This window comes from Oncorhynchus mykiss, chromosome 12 (genome assembly GCF_013265735.2).
Source record: "Oncorhynchus mykiss isolate Arlee chromosome 12, USDA_OmykA_1.1, whole genome shotgun sequence".
NCBI lineage: Eukaryota > Metazoa > Chordata > Actinopteri > Salmoniformes > Salmonidae > Oncorhynchus > Oncorhynchus mykiss.
In genome coordinates, this window is record NC_048576.1 from 917211 (window position 1) to 945186 (window position 27976).

At 41.5% G+C, this 27976-nt stretch overlaps 1 protein-coding gene across 2 annotated transcripts; it reads left to right on the forward strand.

The window, feature by feature from the left end:
* LOC110536893 (thioredoxin-like protein 1) lies at positions 1-27976 on the forward strand. Of its 2 annotated transcripts, XM_036936721.1 has the most exons (8): positions 1-297; positions 934-1030; positions 1273-1446; positions 2098-2220; positions 21100-21169; positions 22276-22448; positions 25925-26029; positions 26428-27976. In XM_036936721.1, the coding sequence occupies exons 1-8, from the start codon at positions 200-202 to the stop codon at positions 26455-26457; spliced, it is 870 nt and encodes a 289-aa protein (XP_036792616.1). In that variant the 5' UTR covers positions 1-199; the 3' UTR covers positions 26458-27976. The 2 variants fall into 2 exon arrangements, with proteins under 2 accessions (XP_036792616.1, XP_036792617.1); XM_036936722.1 differs by lacking the exons at positions 25925-26029; positions 26428-27976 and adding an exon at positions 22563-23205.

Below are 27976 nucleotides of genomic sequence, written 5' to 3' on the forward strand. Positions count from 1 at the left end.
TGTGATTTTGTTTTAGCTGTGGTGTTGACCACGCCCTGCTCGGTTTTCATTGGTTTAATGGCCAACCTTCGTCAAGGCGCTTCAGCAAAGTGTGTGATTCCACAGAAGAGTTGAGTTTGGACAGTGTGTCCTTACACCCGTGTGACACTATTTTGTATATAATCTGTCATAAATTAGATACATATTTAGAGCTGTAAAAATGGTCGGGGTAAAAGTAATCGGGAATGATTCAGAATTCCAACCTGAACTAGCAGACGCCGGATCAAGGCTTGCGGTGGTGAAGTTCACAATGGCAGGGTAAGGTTTCAAATCTGTTCCCAGGCCCTTGGTTTTACCAGCTAGCTATGATCTACACTGAAATGAATGATTCACTTTCATTTGTCAATCAATGTATAACTAGATAGTTAGTCCATTTTTAAAAAACGGATTTCACAGTAACATCAGTTGTTGGAATACTTTCAAATAGCTATTTTAAAACAACACTTGATAATTTAACTCGGACCACATACCACGCTGTTAGGTAACTAACGTTAGCTAGATAGATAGCTTAGCCAGCTATGACTTAGCAATAGCAGACAGGCTAAGCTAGCTAGACAACTTTGTTTAACAGCATGACAGTAGTCTGGTACTAGCTATCTAACAATACAGTCAGATATGTGGGATATAATGTGTGGTACATAGATGTTATGTTATCTAGCTAGCCACCTGTCTGGCTAGTGGTTTTTAATAATAGGCATAAACTAGCGAGCCATGAAGAATAATGCTTCGCTAGCTATTGTTTAGCTACTGCACATGTAGTAAGGCTTACTTTTGCATTTCTGTTTTGTTTTTTAACAGCCTTTGTTAATAGCTAGCTAAGCAACGTTAGCCAATGAACTAAACTTCCGGTTTAGTTGACAATAGCTTCCCATTGAACTCTTCTTCGCTCCCCAGGTGTCGACCCTGTGTCAGGATATCCCCTGCTTTCAACATGTTGAGTAACAAGTACCCTCATGTCATTTTTCTCGAAGTGGATGTACACGTCTGTCAGGTGAGGTTGATTTTTGTGACTTTTTAAAATTAATACAGCCTACTGTGTCGTTATCAAAACACCAGGTACTCCATTATGTTGTTGTTGTCGTCATAGGAGACTTGGTCAACAAGAAGTGATGCATAGCCTCGGACATGTCAACGTCCTCTCATGTTAATCATTTGAGCCAGTACAGATGAAGAAGTCTGGTATGTGTGTTGAGGCACGGGACTAAGACTTGAATGTCAATCTCCCTCTTTCAGGCAACGGCTGCCGCCAACAACATCTCTGCCACGCCGACGTTTTTGTTTTTCCGTAACAAAGTGCGCGTCGACCTCTATCAGGGTGCCGATGCCTCAGGACTAGAGGAGAAGATCAAGCAGCATGTAGAAAATGACCCTGGAAGCAACGAGGACTCTGACATTCCCAAGGGATATGTGAGTATATGATGAATTGGTATCACTCAGACATTCCCAAGGGATATGTGAGTATATGATGAATTGGTATCACTCGGACATTTCCAAGGGATATGTGAGTATATGATGAATTGATATCATTCGGGTGAGTTTCCCAAAACGGAAAGATAATCTTTAGAATTAAGATCATAGTTTGTCTATTGCCTAGCAACTAGCTAACTGATCTTTATGCTTTTTGGGAGGGAAACTTGCCCTAGGCTAGATATACTTCTGAGTTCTGTCCTTGTCTTCCCAGACATGGGACGCAAACTCAGAACACCTCTCTGTCTTCCCGAGACAGGACGTGAACTCAGAACCCCTCCCTGTCTTGCACTGTCAATGCTGACTCAGAAAACTTTAGGATTTTCTGGGTCTGTGGTGACGGTATCCCAGGACAGGAAGGCAGTAGCAAGGTTTAGCATAAGTCGAAGCTAACCATAAGCTCACATTTCAGTAAAGCAGTGTTAACCTTTAAGGTGGTGCTTTACAAAGCTACACAAGTAGGTGTGAGAACCTCTTGACTAGAATTAAATCTTTGTTTTTGTGCTCGCTTGTACCGTGCATGTCTCAGTGAGGGGTGTGTGTGCGTCCTTTTTAAAAATATATATCTTTGTACTCCGTCTGTGTGTTCAGATGGACCTGATGCCGTTTGTGAACAAAGCTGGCTGTGAGTGTCTAAATGAGAGTGACGAAAGCGGCTTTGAAAACTGCTTAGTCAAGGACACCACCTACCTGGAGTCTGACTGTGATGAACAGGTGAGTTTTGAGGATGGATGGATGCTAGGTTCTTCTCTTTAGGTCAGAGTGGTCTGAATGTGTTCATTTTGAAAATATTTGCACTGGTTATGGCCCTCACTGACAGACCAGACTAATAGATGTATAGTATCACCCCTCACTGACAGACCAGACTAATAGATATATAGTATCACCCCTCACTGACAGACTAGACTAATAGATGTATAGTATCACCCCTCACTGACAGACCAGACTAATAGATGTATAGTATCACCCCTCACTGACAGACTAATAGATGTATAGTATCACCCCTCACTGACAGACCAGACTAATAGATGTATAGTATCACCCCTCACTGACAGACTAGACTAATAGATGTATAGTATCACCCCTCACTGACAGACCAGACTAATAGATGTATAGTATCACCCCTCACTGACAGACTAATAGATGTATCACCCCTCACTGACAGACTAGACTAATAGATGTATAGTATCACCCCTCACTGACAGACCAGACTAATAGATGTATAGTATCACCCCTCACTGACAGACCAGACTAATAGATGTATAGTATCACCCCTCACTGACAGACCAGACTAATAGATGTATAGTATCACCCCTCACTGACAGACCAGACTAATAGATGTATAGTATCACCCCTCACTGACAGACCAGACTAATAGATGTATAGTATCACCCCTCACTGACAGACCAGACTAATAGATGTATAGTATCACCCCTCACTGACAGACTAGACTAATAGATGTATAGTATCACCCCTCACTGGCAGACCAGACTAATAGATGTATAGTATCACCCCTCACTGACAGACCAGACTAATAGATGTATAGTATCACCCCTCACTGACAGACCAGACTAATAGATGTATAGTATCACCCCTCACTGACAGACCAGACTAATAGATGTATAGTATCACCCCTCACTGACAGACTAGACTAATAGATGTATAGTATCACCCCTCACTGACAGACCAGACTAATAGATGTATAGTATCACCCCTCACTGACAGACTAATAGATGTATCACCCCTCACTGACAGACTAGACTAATAGATGTATAGTATCACCCCTCACTGACAGACCAGACTAATAGATGTATAGTATCACCCCTCACTGACAGACTAATAGATGTATAGTATCACCCCTCACTGACAGACTAATAGATGTATAGTATCACCCCTCACTGACAGACCAGACTAATAGATGTATAGTATCACCCCTCACTGACAGACCAGACTAATAGATGTATAGTATCACCCCTCACTGACAGACCAGACTAATAGATGTATAGTATCACCCCTCACTGACAGACCAGACTAATAGATGTATAGTATCACCCCTCACTGACAGACTAATAGATGTATAGTATCACCCCTCACTGACAGACCAGGCTAATAGATGTATAGTATCACCCCTCACTGACAGACCAGACTAATAGATGTATAGTATCACCCCTCACTGACAGACCAGACTAATAGATGTATAGTATCACCCCTCACTGACAGACCAGACTAATAGATGTATAGTATCACCCCTCACTGACAGACCAGACTAATAGATGTATAGTATCACCCCTCACTGACAGACCAGACTAATAGATGTATAGTATCACCCCTCACTGACAGACCAGACTAATAGATGTATAGTATCACCCCTCACTGACAGACTAATAGATGTATAGTATCACCCCTCACTGACAGACCAGACTAATAGATGTATAGTATCACCCCTCACTGACAGACCAGACTAATAGATGTATAGTATCACCCCTCACTGACAGACCAGACTAATAGATGTATAGTATCACCCCTCACTGACAGACTAATAGATGTATAGTATCACCCCTCACTGACAGACCAGGCTAATAGATGTATAGTATCACCCCTCACTGACAGACCAGACTAATAGATGTATAGTATCACCCCTCACTGACAGACCAGACTAATAGATGTATAGTATCACCCCTCACTGACAGACTAGACTAATAGATGTATAGTATCACCCCTCACTGACAGACCAGACTAATAGATGTATAGTATCACCCCTCACTGACAGACCAGACTAATAGATGTATAGTATCACCCCTCACTGACAGACCAGACTAATAGATGTATAGTATCACCCCTCACTGACAGACCAGACTAATAGATGTATAGTATCACCCCTCACTGACAGACCAGACTAATAGATGTATAGTATCACCCCTCACTGACAGACCAGACTAATAGATGTATAGTATCACCCCTCACTGACAGACTAATAGATGTATAGTATCACCCCTTACTGACAGACCAGGCTAATAGATGTATAGTATCACCCCTCACTGACAGACCAGGCTAATAGATGTATAGTATCACCCCTCACTGACAGACCAGACTAATAGATGTATAGTATCACCCCTCACTGACAGACCAGACTAATAGATGTATCACCCCTCACTGACAGACCAGACTAATAGATGTATAGTATCACCCCTCACTGACAGACCAGACTAATAGATGTATAGTATCACCCCTCACTGACAGACCAGACTAATAGATGTATCACCCCTCACTGACAGACCAGACTAATAGATGTATAGTATCACCCCTCACTGACAGACCAGACTAATAGATGTATCACCCCTCACTGACAGACTAGACTAATAGATGTATAGTATCACCCCTCACTGACAGACCAGACTAATAGATGTATCACCCCTCACTGACAGACCAGACTAATAGATGTATAGTATCACCCCTCACTGACAGACCAGACTAATAGATGTATAGTATCACCCCTCACTGACAGACCAGACTAATAGATGTATAGTATCACCCCTCACTGACAGACTAATAGATGTATAGTATCACCCCTCACTGACAGACTAGACTAATAGATGTATAGTATCACCCCTCACTGACAGACCAGACTAATAGATGTATAGTATCACCCCTCACTGACAGACCAGACTAATAGATGTATAGTATCACCCCTCACTGACAGACTAATAGATGTATAGTATCACCCCTCACTGACAGACTAGACTAATAGATGTATAGTATCACCCCTCACTGACAGACCAGACTAATAGATGTATAGTATCACCCCTCACTGACAGACCAGACTAATAGATGTATAGTATCACCCCTCACTGACAGACCAGACTAATAGATGTATAGTATCACCCCTCACTGACAGACCAGACTAATAGATGTATAGTATCACCCCTCACTGACAGACCAGACTAATAGATGTATAGTATCACCCCTCACTGACAGACTAGACTAATAGATGTATAGTATCACCCCTCACTGACAGACCAGACTAATAGATGTATAGTATCACCCCTCACTGACAGACCAGACTAATAGATGTATAGTATCACCCCTCACTGACAGACTAATAGATGTATAGTATCACCCCTCACTGACAGACTAATAGATGTATAGTATCACCCCTCACTGACAGACCAGACTAATAGATGTATAGTATCACCCCTCACTGACAGACCAGACTAATAGATGTATAGTATCACCCCTCACTGACAGACTAGACTAATAGATGTATAGTATCACCCCTCACTGACAGACCAGACTAATAGATGTATAGTATCACCCCTCACTGACAGACTAATAGATGTATAGTATCACCCCTCACTGACAGACCAGGCTAATAGATGTATAGTATCACCCCTCACTGACAGACCAGACTAATAGATGTATAGTATCACCCCTCACTGACAGACCAGACTAATAGATGTATAGTATCACCCCTCACTGACAGACCAGACTAATAGATGTATAGTATCACCCCTCACTGACAGACCAGACTAATAGATGTATAGTATCACCCCTCACTGACAGACCAGACTAATAGATGTATAGTATCACCCCTCACTGACAGACTAATAGATGTATAGTATCACCCCTCACTGACAGACTAATAGATGTATAGTATCACCCCTCACTGACAGACCAGACTAATAGATGTATCACCCCTCACTGACAGACCAGACTAATAGATGTATAGTATCACCCCTCACTGACAGACCAGGCTAATAGATGTATAGTATCACCCCTCACTGACAGACCAGACTAATAGATGTATAGTATCACCCCTCACTGACAGACTAATAGATGTATAGTATCACCCCTCACTGACAGACCAGGCTAATAGATGTATAGTATCACCCCTCACTGACAGACCAATAGATGTATAGTATCACCCCTCACTGACAGACTAGACTAATAGATGTATAGTATCACCCCTCACTGACAGACCAATAGATGTATAGTATCACCCCTCACTGACAGACTAGACTAATAGATGTATAGTATCACCCCTCACTGACAGACTAATAGATGTATAGTATCACCCCTCACTGACAGACTAATAGATGTATAGTATCACCCCTCACTGACAGACCAGGCTAATAGATGTATAGTATCACCCCTCACTGACAGACTAGACTAATAGATGTATAGTATCACCCCTCACTGACAGACCAGACTAATAGATGTATAGTATCACCCCTCACTGACAGACCAGACTAATAGATGTATAGTATCACCCCTCACTGACAGACCAGACTAATAGATGTATAGTATCACCCCTCACTGACAGACCAGACTAATAGATGTATAGTATCACCCCTCACTGACAGACCAGACTAATAGATGTATAGTATCACCCCTCACTGACAGACTAGACTAATAGATGTATAGTATCACCCCTCACTGACAGACCAGACTAATAGATGTATAGTATCACCCCTCACTGACAGACCAGGCTAATAGATGTATAGTATCACCCCTCACTGACAGACTAGACTAATAGATGTATAGTATCACCCCTCACTGACAGACTAGACTAATAGATGTATAGTATCACCCCTCACTGACAGACCAGACTAATAGATGTATAGTATCACCCCTCACTGACAGACCAGACTAATAGATGTATAGTATCACCCCTCACTGACAGACCAGACTAATAGATGTATAGTATCACCCCTCACTGACAGACTAGACTAATAGATGTATAGTATCACCCCTCACTGACAGACCAGACTAATAGATGTATAGTATCACCCCTCACTGACAGACCAGACTAATAGATGTATAGTATCACCCCTCACTGACAGACCAGACTAATAGATGTATAGTATCACCCCTCACTGACAGACCAGACTAATAGATGTATAGTATCACCCCTCACTGACAGACCAGACTAATAGATGTATAGGATCACCCCTCACTGACAGACCAGACTAATAGATGTATAGTATCACCCCTCACTGACAGACCAGACTAATAGATGTATAGTATCACCCCTCACTGACAGACCAGACTAATAGATGTATAGTATCACCCCTCACTGACAGACCAGACTAATAGATCTATAGTATCACCCCTCACTGACTGACCAGACTAATAGATGTATAGTATCACCCCTCACTGACAGACCAGACTAATAGATGTATAGTATCACCCCTCACTGACAGACCAGACTAATAGATGTATAGTATCACCCCTCACTGACAGACCAGACTAATAGATATATAGTATCACCCCTCACTGACAGACCAGACTAATAGATGTATAGTATCACCCCTCACTGACAGACCAGGCTAATAGATGTATAGTATCACCCCTCACTGACAGACTAATAGATGTATAGTATCACCCCTCACTGACAGACCAGACTAATAGATGTATAGTATCACCCCTCACTGACAGACTAGACTAATAGATGTATAGTATCACCCCTCACTGACAGACCAGACTAATAGATGTATAGAATCACCCCTCACTGACAGACTAGACTAATAGATGTATAGTATCACCCCTCACTGACAGACTAGACTAATAGATGTATAGTATCACCCCTCACTGACAGACTAGACTAATAGATGTATAGTATCACCCCTCACTGACAGACCAGACTAATAGATGTATAGTATCACCCCTCACTGACAGACCAGACTAATAGATGTATAGTATCACCCCTCACTGACAGACTAGACTAATAGATGTATAGTATCACCCCTCACTGACAGACCAGGCTAATAGATGTATAGTATCACCCCTCACTGACAGACCAGACTAATAGATGTATAGTATCACCCCTCACTGACAGACTAATAGATGTATAGTATCACCCCTCACTGACAGACTAGACTAATAGATGTATAGTATCACCCCTCACTGACAGACCAGACTAATAGATGTATAGTATCACCCCTCACTGACAGACCAGACTAATAGATGTATAGTATCACCCCTCACTGACAGACTAGACTAATAGATGTATAGTATCACCCCTCACTGACAGACCAGACTAATAGATGTATAGTATCACCCCTCACTGACAGACTAATAGATGTATAGTATCACCCCTCACTGACAGACCAGGCTAATAGATGTATAGTATCACCCCTCACTGACAGACCAGACTAATAGATGTATAGTATCACCCCTCACTGACAGACCAGGCTAATAGATGTATAGTATCACCCCTCACTGACAGACCAGACTAATAGATGTATAGTATCACCCCTCACTGACAGACCAGGCTAATAGATGTATAGTATCACCCCTCACTGACAGACCAGGCTAATAGATGTATAGTATCACCCCTCACTGACAGACCAGACTAATAGATGTATAGTATCACCCCTCACTGACAGACCAGACTAATAGATGTATAGTATCACCCCTTACTGACAGACCAGACTAATAGATGTATAGTATCACCCCTCACTGACAGACCAGACTAATAGATGTATAGTATCACCCCTCACTGACAGACCAGACTAATAGATGTATAGTATCACCCCTTACTGACAGACCAGACTAATAGATGTATAGTATCACCCCTTACTGACAGACCAGACTAATAGATGTATAGTATCACCCCTCACTGACAGACCAGACTAATAGATGTATAGTATCACCCCTCACTGACAGACTAGACTAATAGATGTATAGTATCACCCCTCACTGACAGACTAGACTAATAGATGTATAGTATCACCCCTCACTGACAGACTAATAGATGTATAGTATCACCCCTCACTGACAGACCAGACTAATAGATGTATAGTATCACCCCTCACTGACAGACTAGACTAATAGATGTATAGTATCACCCCTCACTGACAGACCAGACTAATAGATGTATAGTATCACCCCTCACTGACAGACTAATAGATGTATAGTATCACCCCTCACTGACAGACCAGACTAATAGATGTATAGTATCACCCCTCACTGACAGACCAGACTAATAGATGTATAGTATCACCCCTCACTGACAGACCAGGCTAATAGATGTATAGTATCACCCCTCACTGACAGACCAGACTAATAGATGTATAGTATCACCCCTCACTGACAGACCAGACTAATAGATGTATAGTATCACCCCTCACTGACAGACTAATAGATGTATAGTATCACCCCTCACTGACAGACCAGACTAATAGATGTATAGTATCACCCCTCACTGACAGACTAATAGATGTATAGTATCACCCCTCACTGACAGACCAGACTAATAGATGTATAGTATCACCCCTCACTGACAGACCAGGCTAATAGATGTATAGTATCACCCCTCACTGACAGACTAGACTAATAGATGTATAGTATCACCCCTCACTGACAGACCAGGCTAATAGATGTATAGTATCACCCCTCACTGACAGACTAGACTAATAGATGTATAGTATCACCCCTCACTGACAGACCAGACTAATAGATGTATAGTATCACCCCTCACTGACAGACCAGACTAATAGATGTATAGTATCACCCCTCACTGACAGACCAGGCTAATAGATGTATAGTATCACCCCTCACTGACAGACTAATAGATGTATAGTATCACCCCTCACTGACAGACCAGACTAATAGATGTATAGTATCACCCCTCACTGACAGACCAGACTAATAGATGTATAGTATCACCCCTCACTGACAGACCAGGCTAATAGATGTATAGTATCACCCCTCACTGACAGACTAATAGATGTATAGTATCACCCCTCACTGACAGACCAGGCTAATAGATGTATAGTATCACCCCTCACTGACAGACCAGACTAATAGATGTATAGTATCACCCCTCACTGACAGACTAGACTAATATATGTATAGTATCACCCCTCACTGACAGACCAGACTAATAGATGTATAGTATCACCCCTCACTGACAGACCAGACTAATAGATGTATAGTATCACCCCTCACTGACAGACTAATAGATGTATAGTATCACCCCTCACTGACAGACTAATAGATGTATAGTATCACCCCTCACTGACAGACCAGACTAATAGATGTATAGTATCACCCCTCACTGACAGACCAGACTAATAGATGTATAGTATCACCCCTCACTGACAGACCAGACTAATAGATGTATAGTATCACCCCTCACTGACAGACCAGACTAATAGATGTATAGTATCACCCCTCACTGACAGACTAATAGATGTATAGTATCACCCCTCACTGACAGACCAGACTAATAGATGTATAGTATCACCCCTCACTGACAGACCAGGCTAATAGATGTATAGTATCACCCCTCACTGACAGACCAGACTAATAGATGTATAGTATCACCCCTCACTGACAGACCAGACTAATAGATGTATAGTATCACCCCTCACTGACAGACCAGACTAATAGATGTATAGTATCACCCCTCACTGACAGACTAATAGATGTATAGTATCACCCCTCACTGACAGACCAGGCTAATAGATGTATAGTATCACCCCTCACTGACAGACTAATAGATGTATAGTATCACCCCTCACTGACAGACCAGACTAATAGATGTATAGTATCACCCCTCACTGACAGACCAGACTAATAGATGTATAGTATCACCCCTCACTGACAGACCAGGCTAATAGATGTATAGTATCACCCCTCACTGACAGACCAGACTAATAGATGTATAGTATCACCCCTCACTGACAGACTAATAGATGTATAGTATCACCCCTCACTGACAGACCAGACTAATAGATGTATAGTATCACCCCTCACTGACAGACCAGACTAATAGATGTATAGTATCACCCCTCACTGACAGACCAGGCTAATAGATGTATAGTATCACCCCTCACTGACAGACCAGACTAATAGATGTATAGTATCACCCCTCACTGACAGACTAATAGATGTATAGTATCACCCCTCACTGACAGACTAGACTAATAGATGTATAGTATCACCCACCCCTCACTGACAGACCAGACTAATAGATGTATAGTATCACCCCTCACTGACAGACCAGACTAATAGATGTATAGTATCACCCCTCACTGACAGACCAGACTAATAGATGTATAGTATCACCCCTCACTGACAGACCAGACTAATAGATGTATAGTATCACCCCTCACTGACAGACCAGGCTAATAGATGTATAGTATCACCCCTCACTGACAGACCAGACTAATAGATGTATAGTATCACCCCTCACTGACAGACTAGACTAATATATGTATAGTATCACCCCTCACTGACAGACCAGGCTAATAGATGTATAGTATCACCCCTCACTGACAGACCAGGCTAATAGATGTATAGTATCACCCCTCACTGACAGACCAGACTAATAGATGTATAGTATCACCCCTCACTGACAGACCAGACTAATAGATGTATAGTATCACCCCTCACTGACAGACCAGGCTAATAGATGTATAGTATCACCCCTCACTGACAGACTAGACTAATAGATGTATAGTATCACCCCTCACTGACAGACCAGACTAATAGATGTATAGTATCACCCCTCACTGACAGACCAGACTAATAGATGTATAGTATCACCCCTCACTGACAGACCAGACTAATAGATGTATAGTATCACCCCTCACTGACAGACCAGACTAATGGATGTATAGTATCACCCCTCACTGACAGACCAGACTAATGGATGTATAGTATCACCCCTCACTGACAGACCAGGCTAATAGATGTATAGTATCACCCCTCACTGACAGACCAGACTAATGGATGTATAGTATCACCCCTCACTGACAGACTAGACTAATAGATGTATAGTATCACCCCTCACTGACAGACTAATAGATGTATAGTATCACCCCTCACTGACAGACCAGACTAATAGATGTATAGTATCACCCCTCACTGACAGACCAGACTAATAGATATATAGTATCACCCCTCACTGACAGACTAATAGATGTATAGTATCACCCCTCACTGACAGACCAGACTAATAGATGTATAGTATCACCCCTCACTGACAGACCAGACTAATAGATGTATAGTATCACCCCTCACTGACAGACCAGGCTAATAGATGTATAGTATCACCCCTCACTGACAGACTAATAGATGTATAGTATCACCCCTCACTGACAGACTAGACTAATAGATGTATAGTATCACCCCTCACTGACAGACCAGACTAATAGATGTATAGTATCACCCCTCACTGGCAGACCAGACTAATAGATGTATAGTATCACCCCTCACTGGCAGACCAGACTAATAGATGTATAGTATCACCCCTCACTGACAGACCAGACTAATAGATGTATAGTATCACCCCTCACTGACAGACTAGACTAATAGATGTATAGTATCACCCCTCACTGACAGACCAGACTAATAGATGTATAGTATCACCCCTCACTGACAGACCAGACTAATAGATGTATAGTATCACCCCTCACTGACAGACCAGACTAATAGATGTATAGTATCACCCCTCACTGACAGACCAGACTAATAGATGTATAGGATCACCCCTCACTGACAGACCAGACTAATAGATGTATAGTATCACCCCTCACTGACAGACCAGACTAATAGATGTATAGTATCACCCCTCACTGACAGACCAGACTAATAGATATATAGTATCACCCCTCACTGACAGACTAGACTAATAGATGTATAGTATCACCCCTCACTGACAGACCAGACTAATAGATGTATAGTATCACCCCTCACTGACAGACCAGACTAATAGATGTATAGTATCACCCCTCACTGACAGACTAGACTAATAGATGTATAGTATCACCCCTCACTGACAGACTAGACTAATAGATGTATAGGATCACCCCTCACTGACAGACCAGACTAATAGATGTATAGTATCACCCCTCACTGACAGACTAGGCTAATAGATGTATAGTATCACCCCTCACTGACAGACTAGGCTAATAGATGTATAGTATCACCCCTCACTGACAGACTAATAGATGTATAGTATCACCCCTCACTGACAGACTAATAGATGTATAGTATCACCCCTCACTGACAGACCAGGCTAATAGATGTATAGGATCACCCCTCACTGACAGACTAGACTAATAGATGTATAGTATCACCCCTCACTGACAGACCAGACTAATAGATGTATAGTATCACCCCTCACTGACAGACCAGACTAATAGATGTATAGTATCACCCCTCACTGACAGACTAGACTAATAGATGTATAGGATCACCCCTCACTGACAGACCAGACTAATAGATGTATAGGATCACCCCTCACTGACAGACTAGACTAATAGATGTATAGTATCACCCCTCACTGACAGACCAGACTAATAGATGTATAGTATCACCCCTCACTGACAGACCAGACTAATAGATGTATAGTATCACCCCTCACTGACAGACTAGACTAATAGATGTATAGGATCACCCCTCACTGACAGACCAGACTAATAGATGTATAGTATCACCCCTCACTGACAGACCAGACTAATAGATGTATAGTATCACCCCTCACTGACAGACCAGACTAATAGATGTATAGTATCACCCCTCACTGACAGACCAGACTAATAGATGTATAGTATCACCCCTCACTGACAGACCAGACTAATAGATGTATAGTATCACCCCTCACTGACAGACCAGGCTAATAGATGTATAGTATCACCCCTCACTGACAGACTAGACTAATAGATGTATAGTATCACCCCTCACTGACAGACTAATAGATGTATCACCCCTCACTGACAGACTAGACTAATAGATGTATAGTATCACCCCTCACTGACAGACCAGGCTAATAGATGTATAGTATCACCCCTCACTGACAGACTAGACTAATAGATGTATAGTATCACCCCTCACTGACAGACCAGACTAATAGATGTATAGTATCACCCCTCACTGACAGACTAGACTAATAGATGTATAGTATCACCCCTCACTGACAGACCAGGCTAATAGATGTATAGTATCACCCCTCACTGACAGACCAGGCTAATAGATGTATAGTATCACCCCTCACTGACAGACCAGACTAATAGATGTATAGTATCACCCCTCACTGACAGACTAGACTAATATATGTATAGTATCACCCCTCACTGACAGACTAATAGATGTATAGTATCACCCCTCACTGACAGACCAGGCTAATAGATGTATAGTATCACCCCTCACTGACAGACCAGACTAATAGATGTATAGTATCACCCCTCACTGACAGACTAGACTAATAGATGTATAGTATCACCCCTCACTGACAGACTAGACTAATAGATGTATAGTATCACCCCTCACTGACAGACCAGACTAATAGATGTATAGTATCACCCCTCACTGACAGACTAGACTAATAGATGTATAGTATCACCCCTCACTGACAGACTAGACTAATAGATGTATAGTATCACCCCTCACTGACAGACTAGACTAATAGATGTATAGTATCACCCCTCACTGACAGACTAGACTAATAGATGTATAGTATCACCCCTCACTGACAGACTAGACTAATAGATGTATAGTATCACCCCTCACTGACAGACCAGACTAATAGATGTATAGGATCACCCCTCACTGACAGACCAGACTAATAGATGTATAGTATCACCCCTCACTGACAGACCAGACTAATAGATGTATAGTATCACCCCTCACTGACAGACCAGACTAATAGATGTATAGTATCACCCCTCACTGACAGACCAGACTAATAGATGTATAGTATCACCCCTCACTGACAGACTAGACTAATAGATGTATAGTATCACCCCTCACTGACAGACTAATAGATGTATAGTATCACCCCTCACTGACAGACTAGACTAATAGATGTATAGTATCACCCCTCACTGACAGACCAGACTAATAGATGTATAGTATCACCCCTCACTGACAGACTAGACTAATAGATGTATAGTATCACCCCTCACTGACAGACCAGACTAATAGATGTATAGTATCACCCCTCACTGACAGACCAGACTAATAGATGTATAGTATCACCCCTCACTGACAGACCAGACTAATAGATGTATAGTATCACCCCTCACTGACAGACCAGACTAATAGATGTATAGTATCACCCCTCACTGACAGACCAGACTAATAGATGTATAGTATCACCCCTCACTGACAGACCAGACTAATAGATGTATAGTATCACCCCTCACTGACAGACCAGACTAATAGATGTATAGGATCACCCCTCACTGACAGACCAGACTAATAGATGTATAGTATCACCCCTCACTGACAGACCAGACTAATAGATGTATAGTATCACCCCTCACTGACAGACCAGACTAATAGATATATAGTATCACCCCTCACTGACAGACTAATAGATGTATAGTATCACCCCTCACTGACAGACCAGGCTAATAGATGTATAGTATCACCCCTCACTGACAGACTAGACTAATAGATGTATAGTATCACCCCTCACTGACAGACCAGACTAATAGATGTATAGTATCACCCCTCACTGACAGACCAGACTAATAGATGTATAGTATCACCCCTCACTGACAGACTAGACTAATAGATGTATAGTATCACCCCTCACTGACAGACCAGACTAATAGATGTATAGGATCACCCCTCACTGACAGACCAGACTAATAGATGTATAGTATCACCCCTCACTGACAGACTAGACTAATAGATGTATAGTATCACCCCTCACTGACAGACCAGACTAATAGATGTATAGGATCACCCCTCACTGACAGACCAGACTAATAGATGTATAGTATCACCCCTCACTGACAGACCAGACTAATAGATGTATAGTATCACCCCTCACTGACAGACTAATAGATGTATAGTATCACCCCTCACTGACAGACCAGACTAATAGATGTATAGTATCACCCCTCACTGACAGACCAGACTAATAGATGTATAGGATCACCCCTCACTGACAGACCAGACTAATAGATGTATAGTATCACCCCTCACTGACAGACCAGACTAATAGATGTATAGTATCACCCCTCACTGACAGACTAATAGATGTATAGTATCACCCCTCACTGACAGACCAGACTAATAGATGTATAGTATCACCCCTCACTGACAGACCAGACTAATAGATGTATAGTATCACCCCTCACTGACAGACCAGGCTAATAGATGTATAGTATCACCCCTCACTGACAGACCAGACTAATAGATGTATAGTATCACCCCTCACTGACAGACCAGACTAATAGATGTATAGTATCACCCCTCACTAACAGACTAATAGATGTATAGTATCACCCCTCACTGACAGACTAATAGATGTATAGGATCACCCCTCACTGACAGACCAGACTAATAGATGTATAGTATCACCCCTCACTGACAGACCAGACTAATAGATGTATAGTATCACCCCTCACTGACAGACTAATAGATGTATAGTATCACCCCTCACTGACAGACCAGACTAATAGATGTATAGTATCACCCCTCACTGACAGACCAGGCTAATAGATGTATAGTATCACCCCTCACTGACAGACCAGACTAATAGATGTATAGTATCACCCCTCACTGACAGACCAGACTAATAGATGTATAGTATCACCCCTCACTGACAGACCAGACTAATAGATGTATAGTATCACCCCTCACTGACAGACCAGACTAATAGATGTATAGTATCACCCCTCACTGACAGACCAGACTAATAGATGTATAGTATCACCCCTCACTGACAGACCAGACTAATAGATGTATAGTATCACCCCTCACTGACAGACCAGACTAATAGATGTATAGTATCACCCCTCACTGACAGACCAGACTAATAGATGTATAGTATCACCCCTCACTGACAGACTAGACTAATAGATGTATAGTATCACCCCTCACTGACAGACTAATAGATGTATAGTATCACCCCTCACTGACAGACTAATAGATGTATAGTATCACCCCTCACTGACAGACCAGACTAATATATGTATAGTATCACCCCTCACTGACAGACCAGACTAATAGATGTATAGTATCACCCCTCACTGACAGACCAGACTAATAGATGTATAGTATCACCCCTCACTGACAGACCAGACTAATAGATGTATAGTATCACCCCTCACTGACAGACCAGACTAATAGATGTATAGTATCACCCCTCACTGACAGACCAGACTAATAGATGTATAGTATCACCCCTCACTGACAGACTAGACTAATAGATGTATAGTATCACCCACCCCTCACTGACAGACCAGGCTAATAGATGTATAGTATCACCCCTCACTGACAGACTAGACTAATAGATGTATAGTATCACCCCTCACTGACAGACTAGACTAATAGATGTATAGTATCACCCCTCACTGACAGACTAGACTAATAGATGTATAGTATCACCCCTCACTGACAGACCAGACTAATAGATGTATAGTATCACCCCTCACTGACAGACCAGACTAATAGATGTATCACCCCTCACTGACAGACCAGACTAATAGATGTATAGTATCACCCCTCACTGACAGACCAGACTAATAGATGTATAGTATCACCCCTCACTGACAGACCAGACTAATAGATGTATAGTATCACCCCTCACTGACAGACCAGACTAATAGATGTATAGTATCACCCCTCACTGACAGACTAGACTAATAGATGTATAGTATCACCCCTCACTGACAGACCAGACTAATAGATGTATAGTATCACCCCTCACTGACAGACTAATAGATGTATAGGATCACCCCTCACTGACAGACCAGACTAATAGATGTATAGTATCACCCCTCACTGACAGACTAATAGATGTATAGTATCACCCCTCACTGACAGACCAGACTAATAGATGTATAGTATCACCCCTCACTGACAGACTAGACTAATAGATGTATAGTATCACCCCTCACTGACAGACCAGACTAATAGATGTATAGTATCACCCCTCACTGACAGACCAGACTAATAGATGTATAGTATCACCCCCTCACTGACAGACCAGACTAATAGATGTATAGTATCACCCCTCACTGACAGACCAGACTAATAGATGTATAGTATCACCCCTCACTGACAGACTAATAGATGTATAGGATCACCCCTCACTGACAGACCAGACTAATAGATGTATAGTATCACCCCTCACTGACAGACTAGACTAATAGATGTATAGTATCACCCCTCACTGACAGACCAGACTAATAGATGTATAGTATCACCCCTCACTGGCAGACCAGACTAATAGATGTATAGTATCACCCCTCACTGACAGACCAGACTAATAGATGTATAGTATCACCCCTCACTGACAGACTAGACTAATAGATGTATAGTATCACCCCTCACTGACAGACCAGGCTAATAGATGTATAGTATCACCCCTCACTGACAGACCAGACTAATAGATGTATAGTATCACCCCTCACTGACAGACCAGGCTAATAGATGTATAGTATCACCCCTCACTGACAGACCAGGCTAATAGATGTATAGTATCACCCCTCACTGACAGACCAGGCTAATAGATGTATAGTATCACCCCTCACTGACAGACCAGGCTAATAGATGTATAGTATCACCCCTCACTGACAGACCAGACTAATAGATGTATAGTATCACCCCTCACTGACAGACTAGACTAATAGATGTATAGTATCACCCCTCACTGACAGACCAGGCTAATAGATGTATAGTATCACCCCTCACTGACAGACCAGGCTAATAGATGTATAGTATCACCCCTCACTGACAGACTAATAGATGTATAGTATCACCCCTCACTGACAGACTAATAGATGTATAGTATCACCCCTCACTGACAGACTAATAGATGTATAGTATCACCCCTCACTGACAGACTAATAGATGTATAGTATCACCCCTCACTGACAGACCAGACTAATAGATGTATAGTATCACCCCTCACTGACAGACTAGACTAATAGATGTATAGTATCACCCCTCACTGACAGACCAGACTAATAGATGTATAGTATCACCCCTCACTGACAGACCAGACTAATAGATGTATAGTATCACCCCTCACTGACAGACCAGACTAATAGATGTATAGTATCACCCCTCACTGACAGACCAGACTAATAGATGTATAGTATCACCCCTCACTGACAGACTAATAGAAGTATAGTATCACCCCTCACTGACAGACCAGACTAATAGATGTATAGTATCACCCCTCACTGACAGACTAATAGATGTATAGTATCACCCCTCACTGACAGACTAGACTAATAGAAGTATAGTATCACCCCTCACTGACAGACCAGGCTAATAGATGTATAGTATCACCCCTCACTGACAGACTAATAGAAGTATAGTATCACCCCTCACTGACAGACTAATAGATGTATAGTATCACCCCTCACTGACAGACTAGACTAATAGAAGTATAGTATCACCCCTCACTGACAGACCAGGCTAATAGATGTATAGTATCACCCCTCACTGACAGACTAATAGATGTATAGTATCACCCCTCACTGACAGACCAGGCTAATAGATGTATAGTATCACCCCTCACTGACAGACTAATAGAAGTATAGTATCACCCCTCACTGACAGACTAATAGATGTATAGTATCACCCCTCACTGACAGACTAGACTAATAGAAGTATAGTATCACCCCTCACTGACAGACCAGGCTAATAGATGTATAGTATCACCCCTCACTGACAGACTAATAGAAGTATAGTATCACCCCTCACTGACAGACTAATAGATGTATAGTATCACCCCTCACTGACAGACTAGACTAATAGAAGTATAGTATCACCCCTCACTGACAGACCAGGCTAATAGATGTATAGTATCACCCCTCACTGACAGACTAGACTAATAGATGTATAGTATCACCCCTCACTGACAGACCAGGCTAATAGATGTATAGTATCACCCCTCACTGACAGACTAATAGATGTATAGTATCACCCCTCACTGACAGACCAGACTAATAGATGTATAGTATCACCCCTCACTGACAGACCAGACTAATAGATGTATAGTATCACCCCTCACTTACAGACCAGACTAATAGATGTATAGTATCACCCCTCACTGACAGACTAATAGATGTATAGTATCACCCCTCACTGACAGACCAGACTAATAGATGTATAGTATCACCCCTCACTGACAGACCAGACTAATAGATGTATAGTATCACCCCTCACTGACAGACCAGACTAATAGATGTATAGTATCACCCCTCACTGACAGACCAGACTAATAGATGTATAGTATCACCCCTCACTGACAGACCAGACTAATAGATGTATAGTATCACCCCTCACTGACAGACCAGACTAATAGATGTATAGTATCACCCCTCACTGACAGACCAGACTAATAGATGTATAGTATCACCCCTCACTGACAGACCAGACTAATAGATGTATAGTATCACCCCTCACTGACAGACCAGGCTAATAGATGTATAGTATCACCCCTCACTGACAGACTAATAGATGTATAGTATCACCCCTCACTGACAGACCAGACTAATAGATGTATAGTATCACCCCTCACTGACAGGCCAGACTAATAGATGTATAGTATCACCCCTCACTGACAGACTAGACTAATAGATGTATAATACTAAACTCATATTTTCTCCTCTTCAGCTCCTAATTACTATGTCCTTCAACCAGCCTGTCAAGCTGTTCTCCATGAAGCTCCTGTCCTCTGACTTCGGTGAGTCCTTATTCTTCCTGGTCAGCTCCTAAATGTTGCTCCGTTTCCTCGTAAAAGTACATGCAGTTGAAATGGAAAACATTTTTTAAATTTGACCGTTTGTCGACGGAAAAGATGTCCTTTATTGGATTGTGGTTTATCGTTTGTTGTTGTTGAGTTCCCACGCTTTCCTTGGTTGCCCTGTTTTCTGCCCCCCCCCCCCCCCTCTTATTCAGAGGGGTTGGGTTAAATGCAGAAGACACATTTAAGTTGAGGGAATTCTGTGGTATCTTTCCCTTTCCTTTACCTGTCTCATACTTTCTTCCCCCCCCCTCTGTCTACTCTCTTCCCCCCCCTCTGTCTACTTTCTTCCCCCCCCTGTCTACTTTCTTCCCCCCCTCTGTCTACTTTCTTCCCCCCCTCTGTCTACTTTCTTCCCCCCCTCTGTCTACTTTCTTCCCCCCCTCTGTCTACTTCCCTCTCCCCTCTTCCTACTCCCCTCTTCCTACTTCCCTCTCCCCTCTTCCTACTTCCCTCTCCCCTCTTCCTACTTTCTTCCCCCCCTCTGTCTACTTTCTTCCCCCCCTCTTCCTACTTCCCTCTCCCCTCTTCCTACTTCCCTCTCCCCTCTTCCTACTTCCCTCTCCCCTCTTCCTACTTCCCTCTCCCCTCTGTCTACTTCCTTCCTCCCCTCTGTCTACTTCCTTCCCCCCTCTGTCTACTTTCTTCCCCCCTCTGTCTACTTCCTCCCCCCCTTCTGTCTACTTCTTTCCCCCCCTCTGTCTACTTCCTTCCCCCCCTTCTGTCTACTTCCTTCCCCCTTCTGTCTACTTCCTTCCCCCCTCTGTCTACTTCCTCCCCCCCTTCTGTCTACTTCCTCCCCCCCTTCTGTCTACTTCTTTCCCCCCCTCTGTCTACTTCCTTCCCCCCCTTCTGTCTACTTCTTTCCCCCCCTCTGTCTACTTCCTTCCCCCCCTCTGTCTACTTCCTTCCCCCCCTCTGTCTACTTCCTTCCCCCCCTCTGTCTACTCCCCCCCCCCTGTCTACTTCCTACCCCCCCCCCCCATCCTTCTGTCTACTTTTACCCCCCACCCCACTCTGTCTACTTCCTTTTCTCCCGGTTTCAGCCCAGGCACCAAAGTGTGTGAAAATCTTCATTAACCTTCCTCGCTCCATGGACTTTGACGATGCTGAGCGTAGCGAGGCCACCCAGACCCTGGACCTGGCAGAGGAGGATTTCAAGGACGACGGACTGATCCCACTGAGATACGTCAAGTTCCAGAATGTCCAGAGCGTCACCGTAAGTCATTTAACACCAACCAATCACCTGCAGGCCTCATTTCCTGGTTCTTTCCTTCCCTCTTTTTTTTTTTTCCTGAGGTCACATGATATTGAAACACGGCATGTACCTCAGTTGGTTCCTGTTCTCAAGCTAGAAGAAGAAGGAGGGGTTGTCCAGTTCTGAACTGCAGACAAAGAGGAGGAGGCGACGCCAGGGGACTGACTCCGCCCCGATATCTGTCCCCATGAGAATAAAATGTGAAGCGGACCAATGAGTTTCTGTATGGAGGTCAATGAACTTTGAACTTGGTCAACATAAAATGTAATTGATTTGATTAAATAAAATTTGGTAATGTTTAGGTCATGAATTACTGATAGATAGATGCACGTGGTATCCTGGCAACTTTTGAGAAAAACGTATTTTATATCAGAGTTGTGTCTGTTGGTCAAATGCGTATCTACTCTCTCATTGGCTAGAATGCTCCCACCTGATCCCGCCTCCTTCTGCCTTTGTAGACTTTTATTCCCGTTGTCCATTATCTTGTCAATATAATGTGGTGCTGACATGCATTACCATTTTAATTAAGAATTTGTTCTTAACTGGTCTGTCAGCTGTGTTAATGTAGAACCATACAGCCATCTAGTGGCACAAAATAGTAATGATTATTTTGTTGTTATCTCAACCGCAGCCCACTAGGCTACACACAGATGTGATATAATGTAGAATGCATGTTTACAGAAAATAAAAACCTGATATTTGTTGCTTGATTGGGAACATAAGTTCGAACTAAGACTGCATGAATTATATCCTTTATGGGCAGTTTCCCAGACAATGGTCCTAGACGAGAAAGCTCTTTCAAAAGTAGGTTCTCTATTGAGCATGCCAGGGCAACACTTAAACTGTGCCCGGGAAACTGACCATTATGATGAAGTAGTGTTCCATTATGATGAAGTTGTGTCCCATTATGATGAAGTTGTTCCATTATGAAGTTGTGTCCCATTATGATGAAGTTGTGTTCCATTATGATGAAGTTGTGTCCCATTATGATGAAGTTGTGTTCCATTATGATGAAGTTGTGTTCCATTATGATGAAGTTGTGTTCCATTATGATGAAGTTGTGTTCCATTATGATGAAGTTGTGTTACATTTTGATGAAGTTGTGTTCCATTATGATGAAGTTGTGTTCCATTATGATGAAGATGTTCCATTTTGATGAAGTTGTGTTCCATTATGATGAAGTTGTGTTCCATTATGATGAAGTTGTGTTCCATTATGATGAAGTTGTGTTCCATTATGATGAAGTTGTGTTCCATTATGATGAAGTTGTGTTCCATTATGATGAAGTTGTGTTCCATTATGATGAAGTTGTGTTCCATTATGATGAAGTAGTGTTCCATTATGATGAAGTAGTGTTCCATTATGATGAAGTAGTGTTCCATTATGATGAAGATGTTCCATTTTGATGAAGTTGTGTTCCATTATGATGAAGTTGTGTTCCATTTTGATGAAGTTGTGTTCCATTATGATGAAGTTGTGTTCCTTTATGATGAAGTTGTGTTCCATTATGATGAAGATGTTCCATTTTGATGAAGTTGTGTTCCTTTATGATGAAGTTGTGTTCCTTTATGATGAAGTTGTGTTCCTTTATGATGAAGTTGTGTTCCTTTATGATGAAGTTGTGTTCCATTATGATGAAGTTGTGTTCCTTTATGATGAAGTTGTGTTCCATTATGATGAAGTTGTGTTCCATTATGATGAAGTTGTGTTCCATTATGATGAAGTTGTGTTCCATTATGATGAAGTTGTGTTCCATTATGATGAAGTTGTGTTCCATTATGATGAAGTTGTGTTCCTTTATGATGAAGTTGTGTTCCATTATGATGAAGTTGTGTTCCATTATGATGAAGTTGTGTTCCTTTATGATGAAGTTGTGTTCCTTTATGATGAAGTTGTGTTCCATTATGATGAAGTTGTGTTCCTTTATGATGAAGTTGTTCCATTATGATGAAGTTGTTCCATTATGATGAAGTTGTGTTCCATTATGATGAAGTTGTTCCATTATGATGAAGTTGTTCCATTATGATGAAGTTGTGTTCCATTATGATGAAGTTGTGTTCCATTATGATGAAGTTGTTCCATTATGATGAAGTTGTTCCATTATGATGAAGTTGTGTTCCATTATGATGAAGTAGTGTTCCATTATGATGAAGTTGTGTTCCATTATGATGAAGTTGTGTTCCATTATGATGAAGTTGTGTTCCATTATGATGAAGTTGTGTTCCATTATGATGAAGTTGTGTTCCATTATGATGAAGTTGTGTTCCATTATGATGAAGTTGTGTTCCATTATGATGAAGTTGTGTTCCATTATGATGAAGTTGTGTTCCATTATGATGAAGTTGTGTTCCATTATGATGAAGTTGTGTTCCTTCATGATGAAGTTGTGTTCCATTATGATGAAGTTGTGTTCCATTATGATGAAGTTGTGTTCCATTATGATGAAGTTGTGTTCCATTATGATGAAGTTGTGTTCCATTATGATGAAGTTGTGTTCCTTTATGATGAAGTTGTGTTCCTTTATGATGAAGTTGTGTTCCATTATGATGAAGTTGTGTTCCATTATGATGAAGTTGTGTTCCATTATGATGAAGTTGTGTTCCATTATGATGAAGTTGTGTTCCATTATGATGAAGTTGTTCCATTATGATGAAGTTGTGTTCCATTATGATGAAGTTGTGTTCCATTATGATGAAGTTGTGTTCCTTTATGATGAAGTTGTGTTCCTTTATGATGAAGTTGTGTTCCTTTATGATGAAGTTGTGTTCCATTATGATGAAGTTGTGTTCCATTATGATGAAGTTGTGTTCCATTATGATGAAGTTGTGTTCCTTTATGATGAAGTTGTGTTCCATTATGATGAAGTTGTGTTCCATTATGATGAAGTTGTGTTCCTTTATGATGAAGTTGTGTTCCATTATGATGAAGTTGTGTTCCATTATGATGAAGTTGTGTTCCATTATGATGAAGTTGTGTTCCTTTATGATGAAGTTGTGTTCCTTTATGATGAAGTTGTGTTCCTTTATGATGAAGTTGTTCCATTATGATGAAGTAGTGTTCCATTATGATGAAGTAGTGTTCCATTATGATGAAGTAGTGTTCCATTATGATGAAGTAGTGTTCCATTATGATGAAGTAGTGTTCCATGATGATGAAGTTGTGTTCCATGATGATGAAGTAGTGTTCCATGATGATGAAGTAGTGTTCCATGATGATGAAGTAGTGTTCCATGATGATGAAGTAGTGTTCCATTATGATGAAGTAGTGTTCCATTATGATGAAGTAGTGTTCCATTATGATGAAGTTGTGTTCCATGATGATGAAGTTGTGTTCCATGATGATGAAGTTGTGTTCCATGATGATGAAGTTGTGTTCCATTATGATTAAGTTGTGTTCCATTATGATTAAGTTGTTTCTTCCCCCATGTGTTGTAACAGATGTTTGTGAAGAACAACCAAGGGGATGAAGAGACAACGAAAATCAATTACCTTACTTTTATCGGGACCCCTGTACAGGCAACGAACATGAATGACTTCAAACGGGTAAGATCCGGTCTCTCTCTCCCCCCCCTCCAAACAGCTATGAGACTATGATGTTGACGGTATTGAATTGTGATTTTTGTATCCTGCATTGGGATCAGGCCACTCTCGTCAGATGAGGCCTAACAGTAATGATACAATCATAGCAATACAATTTCAATGGTACATTACATTGATTTCAGCAATTAAATCAGGCTAATGTGGAGATTTAAATTAAATCAACAATGTGCAGTTGTTCCACTATACATGTCAATATGATTTTTTATTTTTTTTCACTTGGTGCTAAGAATAATGTTATTTGCTACTGCATACAATGTCAACGAAAACCTCCTACGTCTACTCCTTCGGGACGAGGAGGATTCCTGCACTGTTTACACGGCTGTGTTTTCTATCCAACGTAGGTTGTGGGCAAGAAAGGAGAGAGTCACTGATGAGGAAGAGAGGAGGAGAAGACTGCCCGTATTGCTGCGACGATCCCCCCCCCAGGACTTAGCCTCTTGTCTGTCTGCCAAAGCTGCCACTAGGAGGGGTTAGGGTCTACTCCACTTTAACACAACACAGACCAACCAAAATCTGTGTTCCAAATTGCACCCTATTCCCTTTTTAAAGTACGCTATATATTTTTTGGGGGGGGGGACCTGATATCCATCCTGAAGTCTGGCTTTGATCCAGAGGTGTCAGTGGTCAAAAGTAGTGCAAAAGTAGTGCATTGTATAGGGAGTCATTTGGGACACACGCATCAACCTAACGTTTATACGAGTTTGTGCTCCTCTGTTCTGCCGGTGAAATGACAAGGCAACTCGCTCAATTCATTTAAAAAAAAAAAAAAACTTTTTTTTTTTAATTGTAATTCCGACAAACACTGTAAATAAACACAATCCTTTTTCAAAGGTACAGTTGGTATTTCATGTCTCTTGAATTTTTAGAAAAGTTTAAACAAAAATCTTCCTAACCACCATTCACAAAGACGAGGAAAATGGAGTTCCCAGGGTACGTCATGTTTTCTCCTGCTGGAGTTCCTGTTATCTATTGTAAAAATATTGCAGAGTTCCGGGCACCGAAATGTACCAGTCGTCTTCAAGCACTGATCATCCCCGTGGACATGACTAAGTCTCCTGCAAAAAGGGAAGAATCCCAGGTGAAGGAGTTTGACGGTAGCAGCATCTCGAGCACCAACAGGTGCGTTGAGTCCACTTCTGAATGGGGACGAGGATGATGTAATGACATTTTTTGACCACACCGTGTCACCAAAGGCTTTGCTATAACGTCTTACACAATCCATGGGCGCCCACCGCACTTCAGAGAGCTCTTGGTTTCCGCTGAACGGTTGATTTCATCAGAAATACGGGCTCTGTTATATTTGTCCTCTTTCTGAATTTTTGGGGAAACAATATTTGCGAGAGGTGATTTCAGTTAATTATGAGAGATTTTTTTTTTTTTTACAATAATTCTCTTCAGATTTTGTATAAACATAACATACAGAAATTCCATGATTTTTTTTTTTGCAATTACACAGGATCTCTTGGTAATTAATTAACATTTCTACCGTGGATACAAAAAAAAAGATGTTGCTGGGGATATTTTTTAATTTGCATTTAAAAAACAAATATTGATATGTTTATTTATATTGTTAAAATGAAAAGTGGTGTAATTATTCTTTAAGCTGGGACAACACTGTGTTAATATAACAGAGAATTGTTGACGATGCTACTCCTAATCAAACCAAGATCAAGGCTGCTAGATGACTAAATTAGTTTTTGTTATAAACTCATTTAGGCTTGTGCATTTATTTTAATTCTTGGCACTTTCTGTCTGTTAATTTACGATAAACATAATTTACCACATTGAGAAAAATCCTTGTTATTTTTGAAAAATCGATAATCTGCATCGGCAGTTAAGGCCTATTTAAAAAATAAAATAAGCATTTTACCAAATAAAACATTTCTCTGA